The 21738-nt window shown below is 37.3% G+C and overlaps 1 protein-coding gene across 8 annotated transcripts in view; it reads left to right on the top strand.

Moving 5' to 3' along the window:
* LOC136873994 (protein bric-a-brac 1) overlaps nucleotides 1-21738 on the top strand; it is a 477177-nt gene that overhangs the window by 402002 nt on the left and 53437 nt on the right. For 2 of the 8 annotated variants that reach the window (XM_067147427.2, XM_067147428.2), the window contains exon 8: nucleotides 6660-6759. The exons of 3 other annotated variants lie outside the window; for them this stretch is intronic. Coding sequence is in view for 2 of the 5 variants with exons in the window: in XM_067147433.2 (XP_067003534.2) it covers nucleotides 6660-6889 (230 nt within the window). In the remaining 3 variants the exon portion in view is untranslated. Of the gene's footprint in view, nucleotides 1-6659; nucleotides 7239-21738 lie in introns of those variants that run through there. 3 more of the 8 variants (XR_010860208.2, XM_067147433.2, XM_067147436.2) reach the window with 3 other exon arrangements.

Genomic DNA, 21738 nt, shown 5'->3' with positions numbered 1-21738 from the left:
GTCCCATATATAACTTTTTAACTAATGAAATTATTTTAATGTAACAACATTATAATGTATTGAACAGGTGGATTCATAATAAAACTATATTATTGTATAGAAATTGCAGCAGCCATACATGATCACCAATGGGCTTTTAAGCATTATCGTTGGAAGCCTATGATGGCCAATCATATCACATGTACACGTCTGCGTGAGAAGGCCCGTTTTTTTATTCGAGAAAGTAAGAAAGCTGCATGAGATAAGTATGACAGCACGTACTATATCATCACAAGTGTGGACAATACTCCATCGTATTGTCGGAGTAAAAAATGTGCCCTCAGTCCCCGGAATCTCCGTTACTGGAGATATAGTTACGATTCCTTCAGTCATTGCAGACCACATCGTGTCACATTTGGCAGATACGTCCAGCTCTGGGAGATACGACTCTGCATTTCTACCAATTAAGCACAAAGCAGAGGCACACCATCTCTCTTTCGCCTCTAGTGCTTCACATCCCTACAATGTGTTTAAAGATAAAAATTTCATGATGTTCCGTATTGAACTGTATCACAATTAAATTGAAATATGAAATAATGTAGTTCAACCTATTCAATACAAATAAATAAGAAATGTAGTGTTACATTTCTATTTAATTATAAACGGAATTGTTACTGGTTTCGACCCCAATCTGGGTCATCATCAGCTGAATAAAATGCAAAAAACAATGCATAGGTAAATAAGAAGTTAAAGAGTGAGTCTTTCACAAAAACAATTGAAGAGACAAAATATGTTAATGGGGATTGGCACTGTGCAATTTTAAATTGTAAAATATAGAAGAAGTAGAAAGTCAGTCACTTATAAGAAGTAAGGCGCGTTCTTCTGAATAGTAGCACAACACACACAAAGTTCAGCACTGTCTCATAATGTTTACAAGAAGAGTTGAAAAGTTAAGTGAGCCAGCATGCATATATTATCAGGCACGAAGTCACAATATAATTTGATGAATATGAAGTCCCAAAATTGTCTAGAAGTCGAAGACGAGTCGCTTGATTGAAGCGAATTGCAAGCTCCTGAAGATCAGCGCAACACACTCAATGTCCGGCACTGTGCTTTCAAATGCCAACGGAACTCGGTGAATAGCTTGATGAACCAGTCTGTAATTGTTTTGGTTGCAAAAATTTGTGTGTGTGTATATATATATATGGTGCACCATCGGTAGCAATGCCGACAATATTACCTATAGGCACTGTAAAACACCATCCAGGGCTTCTTTAATGTCACAACCAGGAGTAGTATCCTTCAAAGTATCCAGGTCTAAAAGTTCTTCCACCACCTGCAAGTCCCTAGACCCATACTTCACAAATATGGCTAGTTGTGGTTTATCTTTCATATCAGTAGACTCGTCCAGAGCCAGACTTATTGCTGAGCACTTGCTTAGATTTTTTTGTAAATTATTAAAATTATCCACACTAATAACAGAAACTCGCCTCTCTATTGTGTGTCTAGCAGTGGGCATTTCGTTGATCAGTTTTTGCCGTTTCTTATTTTTGGGTTCTAAAACTGAAATAACTTGTATCATGTTATTCTTAATAAACTCCCGCTCTGTGTAAGGCTTTTTTGCTTTTGCAATATTAAAAGCCAACATGAAGCCAGCTTCTGTTGTCATATCTGCTTCCTTGGTAACAATTGACATAACCCTACTCTGACCATGGAGTTTTTCCCTTAGTGATTTTTAGTTTGCTTTTCTTAAACTGAGAGCCAACAGGAAAATCTTTGTTGAAATCGCTGTGGTTAGTGTCATGATGGCATTTTGGATTACTAGCCTTGAACTTTGACAATGTTATTTGACACAAAAGACACATCGGCTTGCCGTTTCTTTCTAAAAAACGAATTCTTCCTCACAGTCGGTATTAAAAACTCGATTCTCCTCTTCATATTTACGCTTCTTAGACAGCATCGCAACTGTTCGGACTCCAGGCCTCAACTGTACTGAAACAGCACACAGAAAAGTATCGGCACTTGCTACTGCCTATATGTGAACGTGACTGGCTTCACCTCATGACACTGACTCACTGACACACTCTCCTACTCAAAGCACTATCTAACAGAAGGCCCCGGAACTATGTTCACCTACCATTTCTCATCGCTTTCCTACAGCGCTAATAACGTTAAGCTGCACATCGCTGCTACTGACTGCCGCCGGCCACGAGATCTTGTTAAATTCCATTAATTATATCATTTATTTTACCCTAAGGTTGGTGTCAAGAGCCACACGAGACTGACTCAAGAGCCGCATGTGGCTCGCAAGCATCTTTGTGGCCAGCCCTATTATATACAGTAGCAATGATCCTTTATGTTAATCTAAGTATGCCATTATCACGTTTGCAACTTTTCAGAAGATATTCTACGTTAACATTGAATACTCGTTCTTATAGGGATATCTTTTGATGACCAATTCCTAGCATAATATTCCATGAAGGTTAAAATACATCACAATTATTGTAATATATGGATTCTTGACAAAATACAATGTTATTCAATCATCAGCATATATGACACTAGTTTACGTCAATCATCTCATTTCTCACTTCTAACACTCCATTTCTTTTTTCATTTCATCGTAGCACATACTCCCATTCAATTCATCTTTTATTTCTTTCATATAGCAACTCTATATCTCCTTCATTATTCATTTCAACTTGTATCTCTTCTTATTATTCTAAACTCTTCATATAATAACCTCTCTTGATGCACAAGTAGTCTTATTCTCATGTATCCTCAACATATGATCAACATCATCTTAAATTATAACAACATTCCTTCTGTCTGCTGACATTTTCATATCTTGTGACATTCTACCTTATAGTAGCAACGTATCACCTGCTTATATTATCTAAATATATCACTTATTCATATCAACCTATCACTTGGAATCTATACAACATCATAAAATATTCTTCTTATAAGAACTTCATATCTGCTATGGCATAACATATTTGGATAACACATTACTCTAACTGGGGTTTGGTTATATTCCCTTTTATATCTATATATACAGAAATCACTCGCGAGAATCTAACATAATATAGGTTATTTTGAAGATTATAACAACACAATCTCAACACTTTGTCTACAATGATCTACTCAAAATAACATCTACCAAACTACATATTTTTATTTAAGAAACTTGTCTCTTTTCCTTTGCTTTTGGAATGATTTTTGTCTCTTTCATTCTCTGCTGATGGGGGCGATCATTGTGCTGCATGGCTGGCTATGCAGAAGTCATCTGCGGTGTTGGTCCCTCACGGTTCAGCTCAGGTTATTCCAGGTAGTTTGTCGCCCATCTTCTTAGAGAGCCATCATCTTGTCTTGCTCACTTACAGAAATAAAGACATACATGAGATCAGCTGGTGCATGTGGATAATAGCAAAGCCTTCTCATTTAACAAAAAATGTTTAAACTTCTTTGCTTGACCTCTATTTCTTATCAGACCTCCAAAATATCTGCAATAATCTCAAATTATATGTTATATGGGTTTGTTTTATAAAATTTCCAGCGATGATATTGTGTTATTTCGGCTTATTGCTTCTTTGATTGATACAGTTTTCTTGACGTCTTTAGGCTGGCTGGTTTCCGAGTCTTGTTAAGCATTTAGGATTGAAAAAACACTTTTTATGATTATATAATACTATATCTTGCGTTATATCAACGTATTATCATAGCTAATATGTGCTTATCAAATTCTCTTTTCTTGATTTTTTTATATGATAAAAATTCGCTTATCTGCGACACGTCAGCTCGCTAAGCTATTCAGTCATTTTTCTACACTGAGTCTTTCAACAATCCGAATACCCTGTTTTTGTCTTTTTCACTGCCATCATGATTATATACATTTCGGTATTGCGTCAATCTGAACTTCTGTGATATACTATGAAGTTACTCATTCTGCTTAATTTCGCTGTGGGTAATCGTGTTTACTCCGGTTCGATTGAATTTTCACTTCTGGAATAGTGCAGTGGCACAGTAGCATGTATACGCCATTTTTGAAGCTCTGCAGTTTACACTGGGTGACAAAAGAAACCACTTTCTTATGTGTACCGACTCATTAAGCTCTCTGCAGTCTATTGAAACCTGTTTCATGCAACACCCACTGGTGCAGCAGATTCATGACCTAGCCAGGTTAAGTGATGCTGGCACCAGAATCACTTTTGCGTGGCTTCCAAGCCATGTTGGGATTGCAGGAAATGAACTTGCAGATGAAGCTGCAAAGGAAGCGGTACTTTTACCTCCAAGGCCTATCAATCTACCTGCTAAAGATATTTGTTCTCAGCTACGCCGAACCATCTTGGTGTCCTGGGAATCGGAGTGGCTAGCTATCCAAACTCCCAACAAGCTGAGAGCAATTAAGAAGACAACTACGGTGTGGCGGTACTCTTTCCGGCCTTCACGGAGAGAGACCATAGTATTATGTAGGCTGAGAATGGATCATGAACGATCTACGCACTCTTATCTCCTAAAGAGGGAAGACTCCCCAGTGTGTTCTTGTGGTGCCAACTTCACCATGGCCCACTTTCTCACAGAGTGTGCCTATCTCTCTGGCCTAAGACGGAGCCTCAGCCTGCAGGAAACACTCGAATGCTTACTAGCCGATGAAGCGACTACTGCTGATCTCGTCATCCGCTTTATGTGCAACAGTGGATTAATCAGGGGTATGTAAATTACAAGTGTACTGTTACTCAGGGAACACACATTCCCTTTTGATTCGTTAGTAATTTTTCGGCCTAATTCAATAATTTTTTGTTTTATTTTGTACTGCCTTTCCAAATTCCTTTGTTGAATAAATAATTTTCTTTTCTTTTTATTTCCTTTTGCCGTAATTTGTTCAGAGAGGATGATTACCTAGTTGTACTTCCTCTTAAAACACAAATCACCACCACCACCACGCAGTACGGAAACTTATCACAGACTAGCTGAGACCACAATGCCACTTGGCGAGCTATATGGGTCAGGTGGCTATTGCATCCATCCTCCACTCATCCAGGCATGGCATCACAGAGAATAATCATCAACTTGATTGAGGCTCACACTGCATTTCTATTTGTTCATACCAAAATCAAAATTATTTAATTATGAACAATAAAAATGCCATGAAAGTTGCCATATTTAATTTTAAACATTGCACACATTATAGGATGTTTATATTGATATCCCACATGTCCCTGAGGTGGTGGTGATGGTGATTATTGTTTTAAGAGGAAATACAACCAGGCAACCATCCTCTATATAACACTACTCAGAGGGGAAAATTGGAAGAGATCCGACACTTTGAAATATGAAGGTATCGGCCAAAGGAAGACAAGGGTCACGAAGGGCGTGAAAATGAAAGACTCCCTAGGATTTGCAAACCTAATACCATCGGGGTCGAAAAGAACAAGAATTGACCAAGGGTGGTCGGATAGGAGAGATGAAAGAGAGGAGCCTGACACAAGTAAGTGGAAGCAATGCCAGGATTCAGTTAGGGGCCCCGTAGTCGTCAACCCATGCTCTGTTGTTAGTGAACACGGCAGTAGTGCTTGTTATATGAGTTGCATATGATCGTGCAGCGTTTGTCTAGTATAACACCTCCTCATGTGGGGCAGAGAGGGTATTTTATGCAGTTAATAAGGTTTTTGGATATTCGGTTATCCCTCACATAAGTACTGGGTATAAACAATCCTTAGATGTGTCCACTGCACTAAGGGATCTGATAAAACTCACTGTGATTATCCGATTTGTAACAGCCAGCTATTGAAACCGTCATTGATGTCCACTTGGATTATCCGTATCTTCTTTAACTATCACCAAGATAAGTCTGCATACACATCTTGATCCAATTCTTTCAACAGTTTAATAAACTAACCATTCCTGTCTCCTGTTTGCCCTTTATGTAACTCTATGTTGGTTGAAGAACTGCCCAAATGGGACTCAATTTCGTCCTTCCACAATGTTTCAAGAGTCCTAACTGATAAATTACTTCACTGTTAAAAATATTTCCTACTGCCCACAAGCACTTATTTGACTTAGAAGTGTGTTATAATGATTTGTTCTCTTTCTGGTTGTTGGGTATTGCAAGAACATTGATCATTTCATCATTTTTTGTCATTTACCCTCAGACATTCCAACTTTAGCTTCATTCTGGGCATTATATCCCTTATTAGTGGTATTCCATATACCAAGTAAATTTGTTATGTGCTACACATTGTGTTGCTGTTTTCTCAGGGATCAAGCTCCGTTGTCGGCATCTCTAAAAATGGCTTTCCTTAGTTTCATGTTTAGATGTTTTTCTGTTTTTCCTGGCAAATACAAGGTTATAACTGAATTAAGGCTGCTACTTTCCAAGACTTGACATTGTCCTTTCCCAACATTGCATAAACCTCAAGACATTAGTGTGACAAGAAACAAAGGACAAAATATATGCCATATACATTTCATATATCTAAAAATATTATTGTAAATATTTCTACAAGATGCTCTGCACCTAAATCCAACTTAGCAGTCATTGCCCTATTGAAATCCTTACTTACACAGAAATAGTTCAGCCCTCTTTAAGACTTCGTAACTTTTTTCTATATCCTAAGTACAATTTATTGGTTTCTCATAATTTCATATAGATCACCTTATTTTTTTTGTGTGTGCAGTTGCAGAATCTTGGAGAAAGTCGCGTCGTCTCTCAGTCAAGTGCCCATTTTGTCCACGGGACTTCGTCAACAATTCCAACTTGAATATACATATCCGTGATGCTCACAGTGGTTCACAGGAGCCCATCATCTGCCAAATATGTGGCAAGAAAGTGAAGAATAAGAGTTGCTTAAGAGAACATATCTATCGATGCCACCCTGGCATGCCAAAGAAACAGACAGCTTTGTGAAGAATTAGATCATTTACTGTTGTGATCATCATTCTGTTTTTAAAATATTTATAGTTTCCATTGTATTTTATCATAGCTTTATTCATTAGTGAGTATAGAAAGATGGTGCTCATCAGTTTTTGTTGTGCTCCATATGTACCTGTCAAGTAAATCATTATTTTAAGTACATAATTTTGATTAATGAAGTTGATTTAGGATAATAGGCGTAAATGCATAGAAATATGGTACAATAAAGATTTATACAAAAACAATTGGATTTTATATATGTAAGTACTTAGTGCTTTCATTCTTGTGAATTTGGAGAAATTTATAGTGAAATTACCTTGTTACCCACTTATCATACTTTGAAACTCTGGTCTCCTTTGATGTAATTTCAAAATAAATTGTGACAGAACAATTGAAATAATAAAAAGTAACTGAGAGTTTTACTTCACCTTAACTCATTTAAGTTAACCAATGGTGCTAAAGTGACTGGAGAACACTCAAACATTAAGTCTATTTCCCCCATGAATTCATGAGAAGAGACTTTTCTTTTCTCCCTCCATTGAGGAAGGTTGAAATTCTTATCTGTTGAATAATCCATAGTTTCCTTGTATTTGAACCCAAATTTTACCTTTTATGTAAGTATAGTAAAGTAAAGTATCACATACCTGCCAGTAGTTGTGAAGTGATTGGTTCGCTCTGTGGCAATTTGGTGTACCTTTTTGTGTTTAAGAATTTTTAAAAAAATCACTGTAGAATATAAATCACTATATGTAGCCTGTAGAATTTGTGAAGATATTTTGTTATTGCTCTTGGTTTTACATCACACTGACTCAGGCAAGTCTTATGGCTACAGTGGGATGGGGCAGGATTAGGACTGAAACAGTACATTGCACATTGCATAAGTAAAACCAATTTCCACTTTCCCTGTGCTATCCTAATTGTTTTATATTAAGACAGTGATTGCCTTAAAAGGAAAAGTGACACAAAAGTGTTAGACATACTGTGTGTGCAAAAGACTTGAATTTTAATGGACTCATATGTAACCACAACATATTTCATCAATGCTTCAAGACATGCCAGTAGTGTTATACTAGGTGTTGGTGTTTTCTAGTTACATTTAATGTTCTTTATCATCTATAATTTAAGGCTGAAGATGACCCATTACAAGGGTTGAAACTAGTCCCGGTGTAATAAATAATAATAATAATAATAATAATAATAATAATAATAATAATAATAATAATAATAATAATAATAATAACAACATATTATATACAGTATGGAATAAGTGGAACTTCTCATCCTTGTTGATAGTGAATATGGATGTTACAGTAATGAACTGATTGAAGAAGCTAGAGATCCTATTGGAAACATCTTTGCTTTGCCTATAGCTATCACCAAAGTATCAGCTGTGCAACTAGCAAACCTCTGTTGCTTATTAGTGGGGTAACGAGTGTGATTTACTACACAAAAACGGAGAGCAACTAAACTTACTCAACCAGTGAGCAGTAACAATTTGTTCTATTTTAAGACACATCAAAGAGTGAGCTCTGAGATACCTGGATTTATCAGATCTCCCAATAATCTTAACCTTTTCCATACCAGTATTACCGAAAACCTATGTGTTAGTATGGCGTTAAATGGCCTAATTGTGTGAGGTCATATCTATCCTCTGCAGTTCTAATATGAGACAGTTGGATGCAAATTACAAAAACTTAGTCTGATTCATCTTTTTGTGACACTGTGCATAGGCTGCCATTATTTCCTTCATTTTACAACAGTTCAACCATCTGTATATTTCAAGAACTGAGTGAACAATAGGTTTCTAGTCATTATGGCCACATGACAGAAGATGCTTGAATATTGGGGTTTGCAGATGATGCCAACATTTGAACCAAATCTAAGGAATCAGCTGGTGAACTCAAGAAAAGCAGAATGAAATCCATTGTACCTGACTTAAACCTGAAATGCAAATCACCATGAAAATATATATAGTATCCCAATCTGAGTTACCTGATGATATTGTCTTTGATTTTAAAAGAATAATTAGCTTTCTAAATTGCAGTCTCTTTGACCATGAAATTCATGACTTCACGTTGATAAAAATTTTGAATTCTTCAGTTTATCTAGCTATGTTAAATCAGATTTTATCAGTGCTTGTAGATAAATATGTCTGAAATGTTTTTAAAGAATGAAGATGAAATGATCATAATTATGTGAAGAATATTCTCTGTATTTTGTACAGCAAAAGAAAAACTCAGAAGATGGAGAAGTTTCATGCTGCTCGGAAGCTATTTTACTACAAATTAGCAATCTGAAAAGTTAACCATTATTTTTTCAACCAGTGATTCTTAACCCCTTAACTAGGTATGACGTCTTTAGATGTTTTCGCGCTGGGCTTCTACAGTGGGTATGACGGCATTAGTCGATCGTAAAATTTATTGCGTATTTATCTTGATTGTGAAGGCATATGGCGTTGCCATGGAATCTATCACATTAATTGATATGTTTTCCACGAGATCACGCTGTGTATTGTTTTTTAGAGCTGTCACAGCTTCGTGAAATGTATTTGTTTTAGCGCCTTGCACGAAGTTCCCGCGCAGCCATTTATGAATCGAAGCATGGCTTCCAAACGCAAAGTAGATCGACTTGATTGTACGAGTATTTTGACAGTTTCATAATGTTAGTATCACGTTATTGAAAAACAATAATTACTATAGTATTAGATTAAACTGCCGGCCCCGTGGTGTAGGGGTAGCGTGCCTGCCTCTCGCCCAGAGGCCCCGGGTTCGATTCCCGGCCAGGTCAGGGATATTTCTCTCGACCTGAAGGCTGGTTTGAGGGCCAATCAGCCTACGTGATTAGAATTGAGGAGCTATCTGACGGTGAGATGGCGGCCCCGGTCTCGAATGCCCAGAATAACGACCAAGAGGATGCGCTGTGCTGACCACACGGCCCCTTGTAATCTGCAGGCCTTTGGGCTGAGCAGAAGCCACTGGGCAGGCCAAAGCTATTTCAAGGGCGTAAGTGCCGTGGGGTATTATATTAATAATTGCGTACACCTTTATGAAGGAAACATTTAAATATCACGAAGGGAAAAAGTACTCAGGGCAGGTTACGCATGTGGAGAATTTAGTACCCAGTTAAGGGGTTAATATTGACAATGAAATACATCAAGAAGATTTACTTTACATGCAAAGAATCAGAAAGGGTACTAAGAAAACGTGATTTGAAAATTGGTATTGTTTCGACCAAGAAAGATATGTTACTTGCATATGTAAATGATACCTACCAGCAAACATTGGAATTAGAGAGCATAATGACCTCTCGGACTTGGATTGAAAAGGAAGCTTAAAGTGACTTTTGATGTATCTGTATCCTTAGAAGAAGCCAAGACCACCTCTGCAGATAATTTAATGAGATTGAAACCCTTTCTCATGTCTTGGACTACTACTGGTTTCATTAAACTTCAAAACATCAGGTAAGACAGCAGAGAACTGGTACTCTATTACATGATCTATTGCTGGGTAGACACGGAATTCGTTACCAGAAATCTTTTATATGGAGTGCCTAATAGACTTTTTTTTCCACTCTTCAAAAATCTATCTCTGCCAAATTTGAACTCGCAATCTTGGAATTCAGAGGCCAACACTCTACCAATGATCCACAAATCCAGTATTGATTATTCATAAACAAATAGATTTTACTCAAGTAGTGCTTTGGAGAGTGTGAAATTGTATGGTAGCTATAAATTACTTTACTATAATTACTATAAATTACTACACTTTCCATGTTTCTTCTTTTGAATGATACTTGCATGTTTTTAAACTTCCTGAAATTATAAAATATGCACTACAGATGCCATTAAATGTTTTCTTAATTTAAAGGCTGTGAAATGTATGGTACTCATTAGAATTAAGTAAATATGGTACCTAATCAATGTCGTAAACATAGTATTTAGACAGTTGCTGTGGAGTTAATACTCTTTTCCAACAATATTGCTCACGTACAGTATGTTCCTTGCTGAACAGACAAAATTTCATCAGACATTAAAGGGCCATTGACAGACATTGTCTATGATACATTCTCAGTCGTTAACAGATGTGTACATTGATATGAACCTCATAAAATTATATATACATGCATTTAGAAATCAGTATTCAGGACAGTAAATAATTTTATTTTGTTATCTGAACACGCCCATTAAAAGTTTAACACAAATTATTCTAATTTTACCTTAATTTACCTTTTTAGCCAGACATTGACTGGTGACCAAACTACTGGAAAGAAACTCAGAACCTTGCACCAGCCTTCTGATTTAAAGTCAATTCCAACAGTGCACACCCTCATTATGGCTCTTTGCTTCTTATACTCAAGAATATCTCATAAAAATATAATTTCACACTTATTTTGAGGAAACACGTATATTTAGCATTTGGTACTCAATTTTGCATTTTATTATGGATTGAAAAACCACACTGACCCACTTATTTGTTTTTTTAAACATCAAATACACTTACTTTTACAGCATTGGCCACATTTCATATATATCACTATTGCAAAAATCTACCATCTGTAACCAACACTAATACACTATTGCTTGTCATCTTAAATAACATTTTGTCATGCATATATATATTCTGAAAATATGATCCTGCTTTCCTACCTCAGAATTGGAACTTAGAGACTTTGTTGTAACTGTTTCAGAGTTCTGTAATATGCCTAATGGGAAACAAGTACTTAAGCCTTCATCAGTGGGTACTGTAGGGTGATTTGTTTGTGGTATTTATTGTTAACTTCTTGACACTTACACATTTGTGTTCAAGTAATTGAGGCATTCATCCTAATGCTATGTGAAAAAATCAAGTTTCTTGGAGATATTTATTGAGTATTACCCTGTTTGTAGTATCATTAATGGTATAATTGCAATTCATTAGCCATTAGTTGTTCCATTATCAAGTAAAGTTCACTGATCCCCGTCCAGTACACGACTGCGCCAGCTCACCCCACTGGTCTCCTTTTATAGGCGAGACAGTCTCGCATGTGGAGTGGGGTAGCACTGGCGAAGCCGCAAGCTGGCGAGGAACAGTGGTGGCACCTAAACTAATAGGATACCACAGTACTTTATTGTTACAAATACAATCAAAAGAGTTTAGCGAAGAAATATACACACAAAGAAAACACAAACAAGTACAAAATAGCAAAGATTACAATCTTGGATGAATAGGTCCAGGTTGTGTAAGCTGACCCAGGCATCTGCTGTTCCTCTTCTTCTTCACTGGTGGTGGTCGTCCGGGTGATGGTGGTGAAAGAGGTGGTAAGCCTGTTAGCCACCTTGTCACCGGAGGTGGCATCTGAGCCCGGTTGGACGGGTTGGTCTCGGGCGAGGTCCGCGCTCCAATCGTCCGGTACGAGTGCTTCACTTTGCCGCACCCCCTCGTGCTCCGCGGCCCCGTCCATGAGCCCGTCCGCGGGTGACCGGGTTTGGACGTGGCTGTGTCAGATTCTCAATAAATAAATGATTGAATAAAAAGTTGCTGATTGATGACTCCTACATATGCTTAATAGAACTGAGAAATAGCTTTCAGTTTTTCACATTAAAGAAATTAGTCTTACTTCTCTGTTGACTAAGTTTTCTCCATCCAGCTCTTGACCTGTATTTAGAGTGTTGTTCTGTCAGTAGTGAGCACTGTAAGGTTATGTAGTCTCTGTGTGATAGTAAATGAATTGTGGTAGTTTGCATTTATGGATCAATTAAATGTACTCAAGTTTCTTGGCTGCCCATTAAGAAGAGTTAACTGTGCTGTGAAGTTAATTTATAATTCCTTCTAGATTGGACTGTAACTCTGTGATCTGTGATTGGGTCAGACCATTTATATATATTTCCATTGATTAAGGAACAACCTCCTGTATTTACAGGCTCTCATTAAAACAGGGTAATACATATCAAATTTTATCTATAAAGTTCTGTTAATTAAGGAAAACTCTAAAATATAATGAAGATATGGTACACAGAACACTACTTGATTCTCAGCCTAAAATGCTAAATTGTTAGTTCTGCCTGCCAATATCAGAAACCAGCAGCTCTTACTAAAAATATTACTGAGGTATATCAAAGGCTATTTACGGACATCATCTGAGCTAGAAGAAGAACATATAGCCTCAAGTACCCAATTGCAGACCTTTTAACAACAAAAGCAGAATTTTGTTCAGTGGTTTCTACAGGTGAGTTAATTTAATTTTGTCGCTCATTAACATGCCAACAACAGCATGACCATCCTTCTAAAATCTGCTACCTCAGCTGGAAATGAATCCATAAACTTGGGATCATGAGTTAGAGAGTCCATCACTGATCCACTGAGGCACCTATCTAAGCTATGATTATTATTCTCTTTAACATGAATTATCCTCATAAGGACCAACATGGCTGTATGGGATACTTGTAGATACACTCATGAGCAGTTGAATTAGAGATACCTGGCTAGAAATGTGTAAGACCCCCTTTTGCTTTGATGACAGCAGCGATGCAGCATGGCATGGACTCCACAAGACACTAGAAGTGTTGAGGAGCCATAATGATCCACGACTGCTGCATAGCCTCCCATAACCCATGAAGATTGGTTGGAGCAGAGTCCAGGGCTGCATATTCCTCTCAACAGCATCCCAGATGTGTTCAATTGCATTGAGATCAGGGCTCCTTGGGGGCCAAGCAAGTATCTTCACATCTGTAGAATGGTCATCAAACAAGTCTGCCACAATTTGGGGGCAATGGGCTGGAGTATTGTCTTGCTATAGATACAGGTCACCTGAAGAGTGCGGAAGGCGAACAGTGGTGAACATGTCTGCCAGCAGATTGCTGTTACGTTCGCTGGTGAGGGACGTTGTCAGATGTGCCAGGCATTCCATTTCATCCCACGTGAACAGTCACCATGTGAGGATACTACCGCCACCAGCTTAAACTGTATCCTACTGGCAAGAGGGATACATTTCCTTGTGTGGTTCACGGCGCACTCGTACCCGGTCATCAGCGTGTACTAACTGGTACCTTGACTCGTCTCTCCTTGTGACTTTTGTTACATGCTTCTAGCATCCAGTGGCATTGTTCCTTTGCCCATGTCAGCCATCATACTTCGGGACAGGTGTTGAGCAGATATACCCTCATCCGATGCCTGCTTCTATACCCCATGGCGAGGAGATGGTTTTTGATCATACGGCTACATACGGTCATTGTTCAGCATTGAATTGACAAGTGATTTACTGAACTTTTGTCCGTTTCTTCATTATTACAATCCAAGTCAGCCGATAGTGACCCATATCATCAACGCACCATACACCCCAACAGTTGACCATGGCAGTGGTGCTTTTGCCCAAATCCACATACTTAAGGTACACTATTGATACAGTGGCCTTCAGAGATTGGAGTGGCCCATGCATCTGGCCATGATCAGATGCACTGATGTCTTTTTATCTTCCTCATCCTGTAGTCAGATGTTACTCATACAGCTTATACAAGGTCTGACATCCTCATTGTTACATGCATGCCTTCCTATTACACTCGCTGAGCCTAGCACAATGCCATTTTCCCCCTATGGCAGCTATCTGTAATTCAATTGCTCATGGGTGTATTATCATACCAAGAGTCAGATAAAACTGTACATCCTTGTCTTATACGGATCCCTAAAGAAATGCCTTAAACTAAAGTTGGATACATCTATCACAGGCATTTCCAGAACACTATTCACCAATATCTGGACCCATTTCATTATGTGATCCTATAGTTTATAAGAATATTTTCTTTCCATACAGATGGGAGAGGGGGAGAGACTATAAATATCTCCATGCTCATGATAAGTAGCAGGTACTTTGCAGAATTTGTTGTCCATTTAGAAGCTCAGCATTTTGTGCATACAGACAAGCAACACACTTTTTTTTAAATTTGTATTACCAGTGTTATAAAAGTTTATTGCTATCCATAGTTCTGAATTTCACTCTACACTTGTTGATAGAGTATAGTTATCACCTAACTATAGTGTCAACTGAAGTATTACTTTCTCATGCCTTCAGAGCCTTGTAGAAAAAGCAAAAATATAAATTAGCAATCAAGGCTGCAAAGTAGGCAGTTTTACTTTGTACCTCCCAGAATTATTCCCCATCAATTATAGTATGCAATAGTCCGACTCGTTGGCTGAACAGTCAGCGTACTGGCCTTCGGTTCAGAGGGTCCCGGGTTCGATTCGCGGCCGGGTCGGGGATTTTAACCTTAATTGGTTAATTCCAATGGCACGGGGGCTGGGTGTATGTGTTGTCTTCATCATCATTTCATCATCACGACACACAGGTCGCCTACGGGCGTCAAATAGAAAGACCTGCACCTGGCGAGCCGAACCCGTCCTGGGATATCCCGGCACTAAAAGCCATACGACATTTCATTTCATTTCATAGTGTACAATAATGGCATTGTGAGAATCAGTGAGTATCTGACCAATCATGCAATAAACTGTGAGCTTTAAAAGAGATAACAGATATTCAGCAAACCTCTTTCTAGTTATGAAAAGAGAGACCTATGTATATTAATGATAGTTACACATGTTCACATAGATTGAAGAGAGAAAAATTGTTTGTTTGCACCTGTGATTCTGAATTAACCCACTTTCTAACTAATTGTCAGAGTCTCTCTGGCTTAAAGGGATCATAATATTCATCAACTTCCTTCATTTTAAGGAATTATTTTTTTATTTTTATTTATTTATTGACTAGTTGTGGGAAAGTTAGGGCTCGTGGCCCTCTCTTACACTTAACCACATAATTAATTTACAGATAATACATATATAAAAGAAATGTACTATTCTGTTATAAAATCAAAAATAAGCTAAAAATTACAGATTTGGACAACATATAATGAAGAAAGAAAGCAGAGTTCAACAAATAAAGAATAAAATAATAAATTTGGAGCATAAAGATAAAAAGAAAGAGACAAAGTCATAATGAAAAAGTAAGATACAAACTGAAAAAATAAGCAATGCATAATGAGATCACAATAAGTAATAAAATAAATGGAAATACAGTATGAGTATGGCCATAAAAGTGATATATGTACATGAGTAAGAAGCTAAATATTATGTACATTACATTATAATAATAATAATAATAATAATATGTACATTTACACCATAATAATAATAATAACCACAATCACACAACCTATCGTACGTCGTCATACACACGAAACAGTCGGCAGTATTCAACAGGTAATCTCTACATGCAGTCTTAAATTTTGATATTGAGTTTCTGACAGCAGCTGGGAGTGAATTCCACAGTCATGACCCAGCCACAACGAAGGATCTGTTATATATTGAAGAGTGGTTGACGAGAATAGCGAGGGAAGTGCCAGATTTTGTGTTACAATTATGGAATGAGGATAATAAATGGAATTTTCAAGAGATGTGGGTAGATTTTCCTTCTGAGTTCGATATATCAACGTAATTACGTGGAATTTCCGTTGTCTCTCGGGTTTCAGCCAGGAAAGAAATGTGTAGCTAGGGGTTATGTGAGCATCGTAACTCAAGTTAAAAACAAATCGAAGACCAGAGTTCAATGCTCGTTGAAGTTTCATAGTTTGTTAGCAGTTGTCATGTCATGTAATCCATCTGCCAGCTCCTCTGATCCACCCATTAACCCTTGCCCACCCCACCCTCATCACATACTGCCTGTTAAAATCTTTGGTCTGCCAAGATGACTGGTGCATAGTCAAATAGTCCGCAGGTATTAGAGTATATCATGGTCAGTGGGACAACTTCCTTAGACATACTGTTTGGATATCTTGAGTGGGTCTGCAACCTCTCATATCAGAGAACTCCTCAGCAGAACTCACATTGCTGTGTAAGTGCCTTTCAAATCCTTAGTCCAGGGTTAAAATCCTTGGATGTGCTGGAATAAAACCTGAAATCTGTAAAAGACAGACATACTTCTCTTACACCATGCTGCCGTTCTTGTTTAATCATTGTTTTGACAGATACCCCTTCACTGTCATCTAAGGATATAATTTTCGTCTTTGGCAGGTAGTGAATAGTTTGTTATCTGTTTTACCTATATTTCCTAATCCACTTGCTGGGACTGCTCTTCTGCCCTGTATGATTGTAGAGAAAGAATGGATTGAGGGAGGAAGTTATTGTTCTTGAAGTTATAGGAATGCTATGTAGGTGATTTCATCTTTCTGTCTTTGTTCACCTGCCTGTGAGCTTAGTTTGAAATGAACTCTGTCTCATCCGGTTGTTGGAAATCATATGATGATGATGATGATGATTGTTTAACCTGGATCCGTCCAGCGTGCCATATATGGCACGGCAAACTACACCGTCTTCTTGGACTCTTATTATTGAAACTGCGTGCACTGTATAGTTTACTGCAGTATTGTTGTGTTCAGAGAAGTCTCGCCGAACATCTTACGTGGTTTATTTTAGTATATCGTGCTCATTGGTACGATACAGCTACATAAAAAAGAAGTCTTGTTTTCACGAGTGCCAGTAATGGCTGCACGTTTGAAGTAAGTAATTCCTGCTTTACTTCTATAGTATTTATATGGACCCATTTGTGCTATATTTTTCTCAAAGGTCCTTATATGTGGGGATTAGCTAAAATATGTCTTGGTGATGATAGGCGTCCTTTCATTTGAAGTAGAAGTTTGGTGGTACTTATGTGGCACACTGGGCGGAAGTGTTTTTCTGTCCGACACAACTCAGCATATAATTGTTATAGTTCCGATGTTCCTTTCCGTTCTTTTCATTTTTTTTTAATCAACCTAGCAACACATAATAGTGTAGGCAATAAATTATATGTTTTAATTTAACAATTTTTAATCACACAGAGTAAATATTTCACATAAAATTGACACTACTTTGCAGTTTTCTTGTTGAAATGTATCTTTTATGTAGTTACAGTATTCATCCTGTCTTTTCATATGCTTCACATTTATGGGTTCATACATTTTTCTAAGAGAATTTTATTGCGAGAAGTACTTGACTTGTTGGAAAATTATGAACTTTCCGACGTAGAAAAGGTATTCATGGAGCCTCCAGATGCTGCAGTTTTGTCGGTTCATGACAGCGAGGATGAAACTAGAGGTGGCTTCGCCGACAATTTACCTCGTAGCCAGCTTCAGCGAATGCAGAAAAAAAGTGGTGGTGGGCAATATTTGCCTGGCTTGGCGGTGTGGGAATGCATCATGCATGGCAGCTGAAACACATGTCTCTAGAATGCATTTCTCGCCTTGATTTTCGGCGAGCAATTGTCCAGACTTACCTCACATGCTAAAAGCTGCTCCCTTGTTCAGCAGATCTCATTGTTTTGGACATAATGCAATACAGGAACTTTGGTACGATGGAATGCATCACTGGCTTTCTATAATTCAAATCAAATCAAATCAAAATCTCTTTATTTGCAAATGAGGTGTCTACCTCGGTGGCAAATGGTACACTAAAATACATTATTGTCAAGCACTAAATTTTAAATTAACAGGAGACGAAGAAAATTTTCCTAGAATACAATATTATACAATTTACGCTAATAATTTTTTCTATTAAACACACACATCATCCTTAATAAATTTATATTGTTTACAAAATTCTACTTATAATATCTCACAAACATAGTCAACTCATATACAGTACGGTATGTGAAATTACTTCTAATAATACTATACAACTGGTATAAGATTAAAATTAACATTGAATTTATTTACATATTTATATTTTACCCATTTTGGAACCTAAGTAGCATAACGACCTGCTGCGTCTTAACCAGAGCCCCTTTTGCCACCACTTTTCAGAGTTCCTGAAGGGCCTTCACAGCTACCGTAGCGGTCCCAGGGCCCTCGAAGTCCCCACTGTACTTCACCCCTACAGGCAGTCCCCTACTTGGGCTGTCCAAACTCCTTAGACCAGGGGATGGAATTAATTTAATCACACACATTTTTTATTTACAGTATCCTGCACTTGTCGAATGCCTTCTAACATTTAATTTATTATCTCTGTTGTTCCAGGAGCGAAGAGAAAATTGCCTTGCTAGGCCTAGAACCCAGTGTACCAAGTGCAACGTAGGTTTATGTGTAGACTGTTTTACTTATTATCATTTGCACAAAGGTAATAAGTAGTCTATACTTGCCTTTCAGAACATCACCATTAGTGCAGTACTCACACCAGCAGGTGACTTATCTCTGTACATACCGCTACTATAATTCCTCATACAGACCGATTGCCTCACGATGAAATGATTTGGATAACTTGTGAGATTTTAGCATTATTATTTAAAATATAAGTTCATTTCCTCATACAATTAACAACTCAGGTCATTTACAACCCGGATAAAATCATCCCTAGCACCAAAAATCAAGCATCTAGGTATTTTTAATAGTTCTGGAACAACATTATTTTTGTAATATATGCAAATACTGAAGAAAAATTTGTATACTGATGATTTACAAAAGAAAGTGTTGGATAAAAGCATATCTGTAAGCCAAATGCGGAATAACATCCAAATTCCCGTATTGAAACAAAAGACAGCACTACCGCCCAGTGTGCCATATATGGCATGGGCCTTTACTCGGAAGTTACATGTCAAATAAATAAAATTAAAGCATTTCTGGGATTTTCATACGCACATCATCCAATGCTAAAAGTTTGCAAGATGATTCTCAAAAATTAAAATCCTGGGCAGATCCAGGTTAAAGGGGCCTATCATCTAGGATATCAGCCCCAGTTTAAAGATTGAGCAGCATGTAAAATCAAAAGGGACACCTACAGAGTGCTTTAACGTAATGAAGGAGGTGCACAGGGATTCTTCTATGTCACTTACAGGAGTTTTTGAGTGGTACAAAAGGTTTATTGAGGGTCAGGAGGAAATGGAAAACAATGAACATCAGGTCATCCAGTCGCATCAAAAACTGATGAAAACATTCAGAGAATCGGTGAAATTATGCATGCAGATTAATGACTGAGTATCAGCATGGAAGCAGATATGGTGAACATTGATAAAGAGACTATAAAAGAAATTTTGCTTGACAAATTGAAGATGATAAAAGTGTGTTCAAAGCTGGTCCGTGCATCAGGACAACACACCAGCTCAAAATGCCTTTTCTGAAAGATATTTTTGGCTGACAAACGCATTCCAGTTCTTGAACATACCCCATACTCAACATTCCTCAAATTGAAAATTGTGTTGAAGGGGTCTCATTTTCAGTCCATGGAAGAGTTAAAAGCAAAAACAATGAAGGAACTGCATGGGTCGACAGTTAATGACTTTCAGCAGTGTTTTGACAGTGGAAGATCCGTTGGCAGCAGTGTATAGACAGAGAAGGGAAGTACTTTGAAGGTGATTAAGTTGTAAGATTCTTGCAATAAATCATATTTATGATTACAACCCACACCTTGTATGTGACCTTCATGAAACACTCAGTTTCATATTAGCCTTGATGAGAATCCTCCTGATCTTATCATTCTCTTAATGATAAAGTACCATCATTAATTAGTCATCATAGAAGTCGTAAGATTCTTGCAATAAATCATATTTATGATTACAACCCACACCTTGTATGTGACCTTCATGAAACACTCAGTTTCATATTAGCCTTAATGAGAATCTTCCTGATCTTATATTCTCTTAATGATAAGGTACCATCATTAATCATCATAGAAGTCTTAAAGTGTTGTGTATTAGGTTTTTAGAATGCTCCTGTACTCCCATAATGCTTAAATCGTACATGATTATGATCAATACTTGCTGATTTTGCCCATACGCAGAGAAGGAATAATTTGTTCTCATTACATTTACAATTATACAACAAATCATATCTTTTATAGAAAGATAGGAACACATAAAAACACAATAATAGATCTGTGTGGGAAGAAAGAGCAAAAGGAAGAGAAAATTTCTGAATGATGTTCCTCAAAATGATATGTATCCTCACAGTAATTTACTTTTCATCTAAATGTGTCAAGTGGTTTTGAAGATTTAATTTGAAAGCATGCGTATAATACTTTTACTATTTGTTCATATTTTCTTACATATGTATTTTTGAAGTTTGAACCCCTCCATTAGCTCTTTCATGTATATTTTGAACTAGTGGTAATGAGTATTTTGCATTAATTTGATTGAAAATTCATGTTACATTTGTATATTTAGAAAATCTCTGACTGACACAACCAATTTTATGTTAAATTGTACAGTTTAATGTTAATGGATAATCCCAATTTTTTCCTGTAAGTAGTTGTTTGTCTTCATTTTGAATCATAAATAAAATACTTTAAAAGAACATGAGTAAAGAAATGACCAGACTTCATTAAAATCATTTAGGGATGCTAATTTACTGTATATTATTATAATTATATATACAGTATATATATCAAGATTATACCACAGTTATGCTGATACTGTATTATCTTTGCAGTCATGGCTTCTTGGAGCATTGCACACCGTGCTGTCAAAACTAAGTGTGCTTTCTGCCCACGAGACTTCGCCAACAAATCCAACTTGAAGATACACATCCGAGATGCGCACAGTTCGTTGCAGGGTCCCTACACTTGTCTGCTGTGTGGCAAAGAAGTCAAGAATAAGAGTTGTTTGAGAGTTCACATGTACAGACGTCATTCTAAACATGCTATTGACAGACCATTGCTTGCAGATTTGAAGTTTGATCTGCAAAAGTAGCTTAGAAACAGTTGTTTAAAATGTGAACTTCTAGCTGATTTGAAAGTAAAAACTGTTGGGAAATACCAAATTATCTGGATGTTAAAGCGTTGAAAGTCATATAAAGAACTAGACATTCCTCCCCATTGAGTTGCGGAGTGAGGGAATACTTGTGAATTTGAAGT

This window comes from Anabrus simplex, chromosome 5 (genome assembly GCF_040414725.1).
Source record: "Anabrus simplex isolate iqAnaSimp1 chromosome 5, ASM4041472v1, whole genome shotgun sequence".
Classification (NCBI taxonomy): Eukaryota; Metazoa; Arthropoda; class Insecta; order Orthoptera; family Tettigoniidae; genus Anabrus; species Anabrus simplex.
Note: the sequence above shows the minus strand (reverse complement) of the source record. Positions and strands in the feature narration are given on the sequence as shown.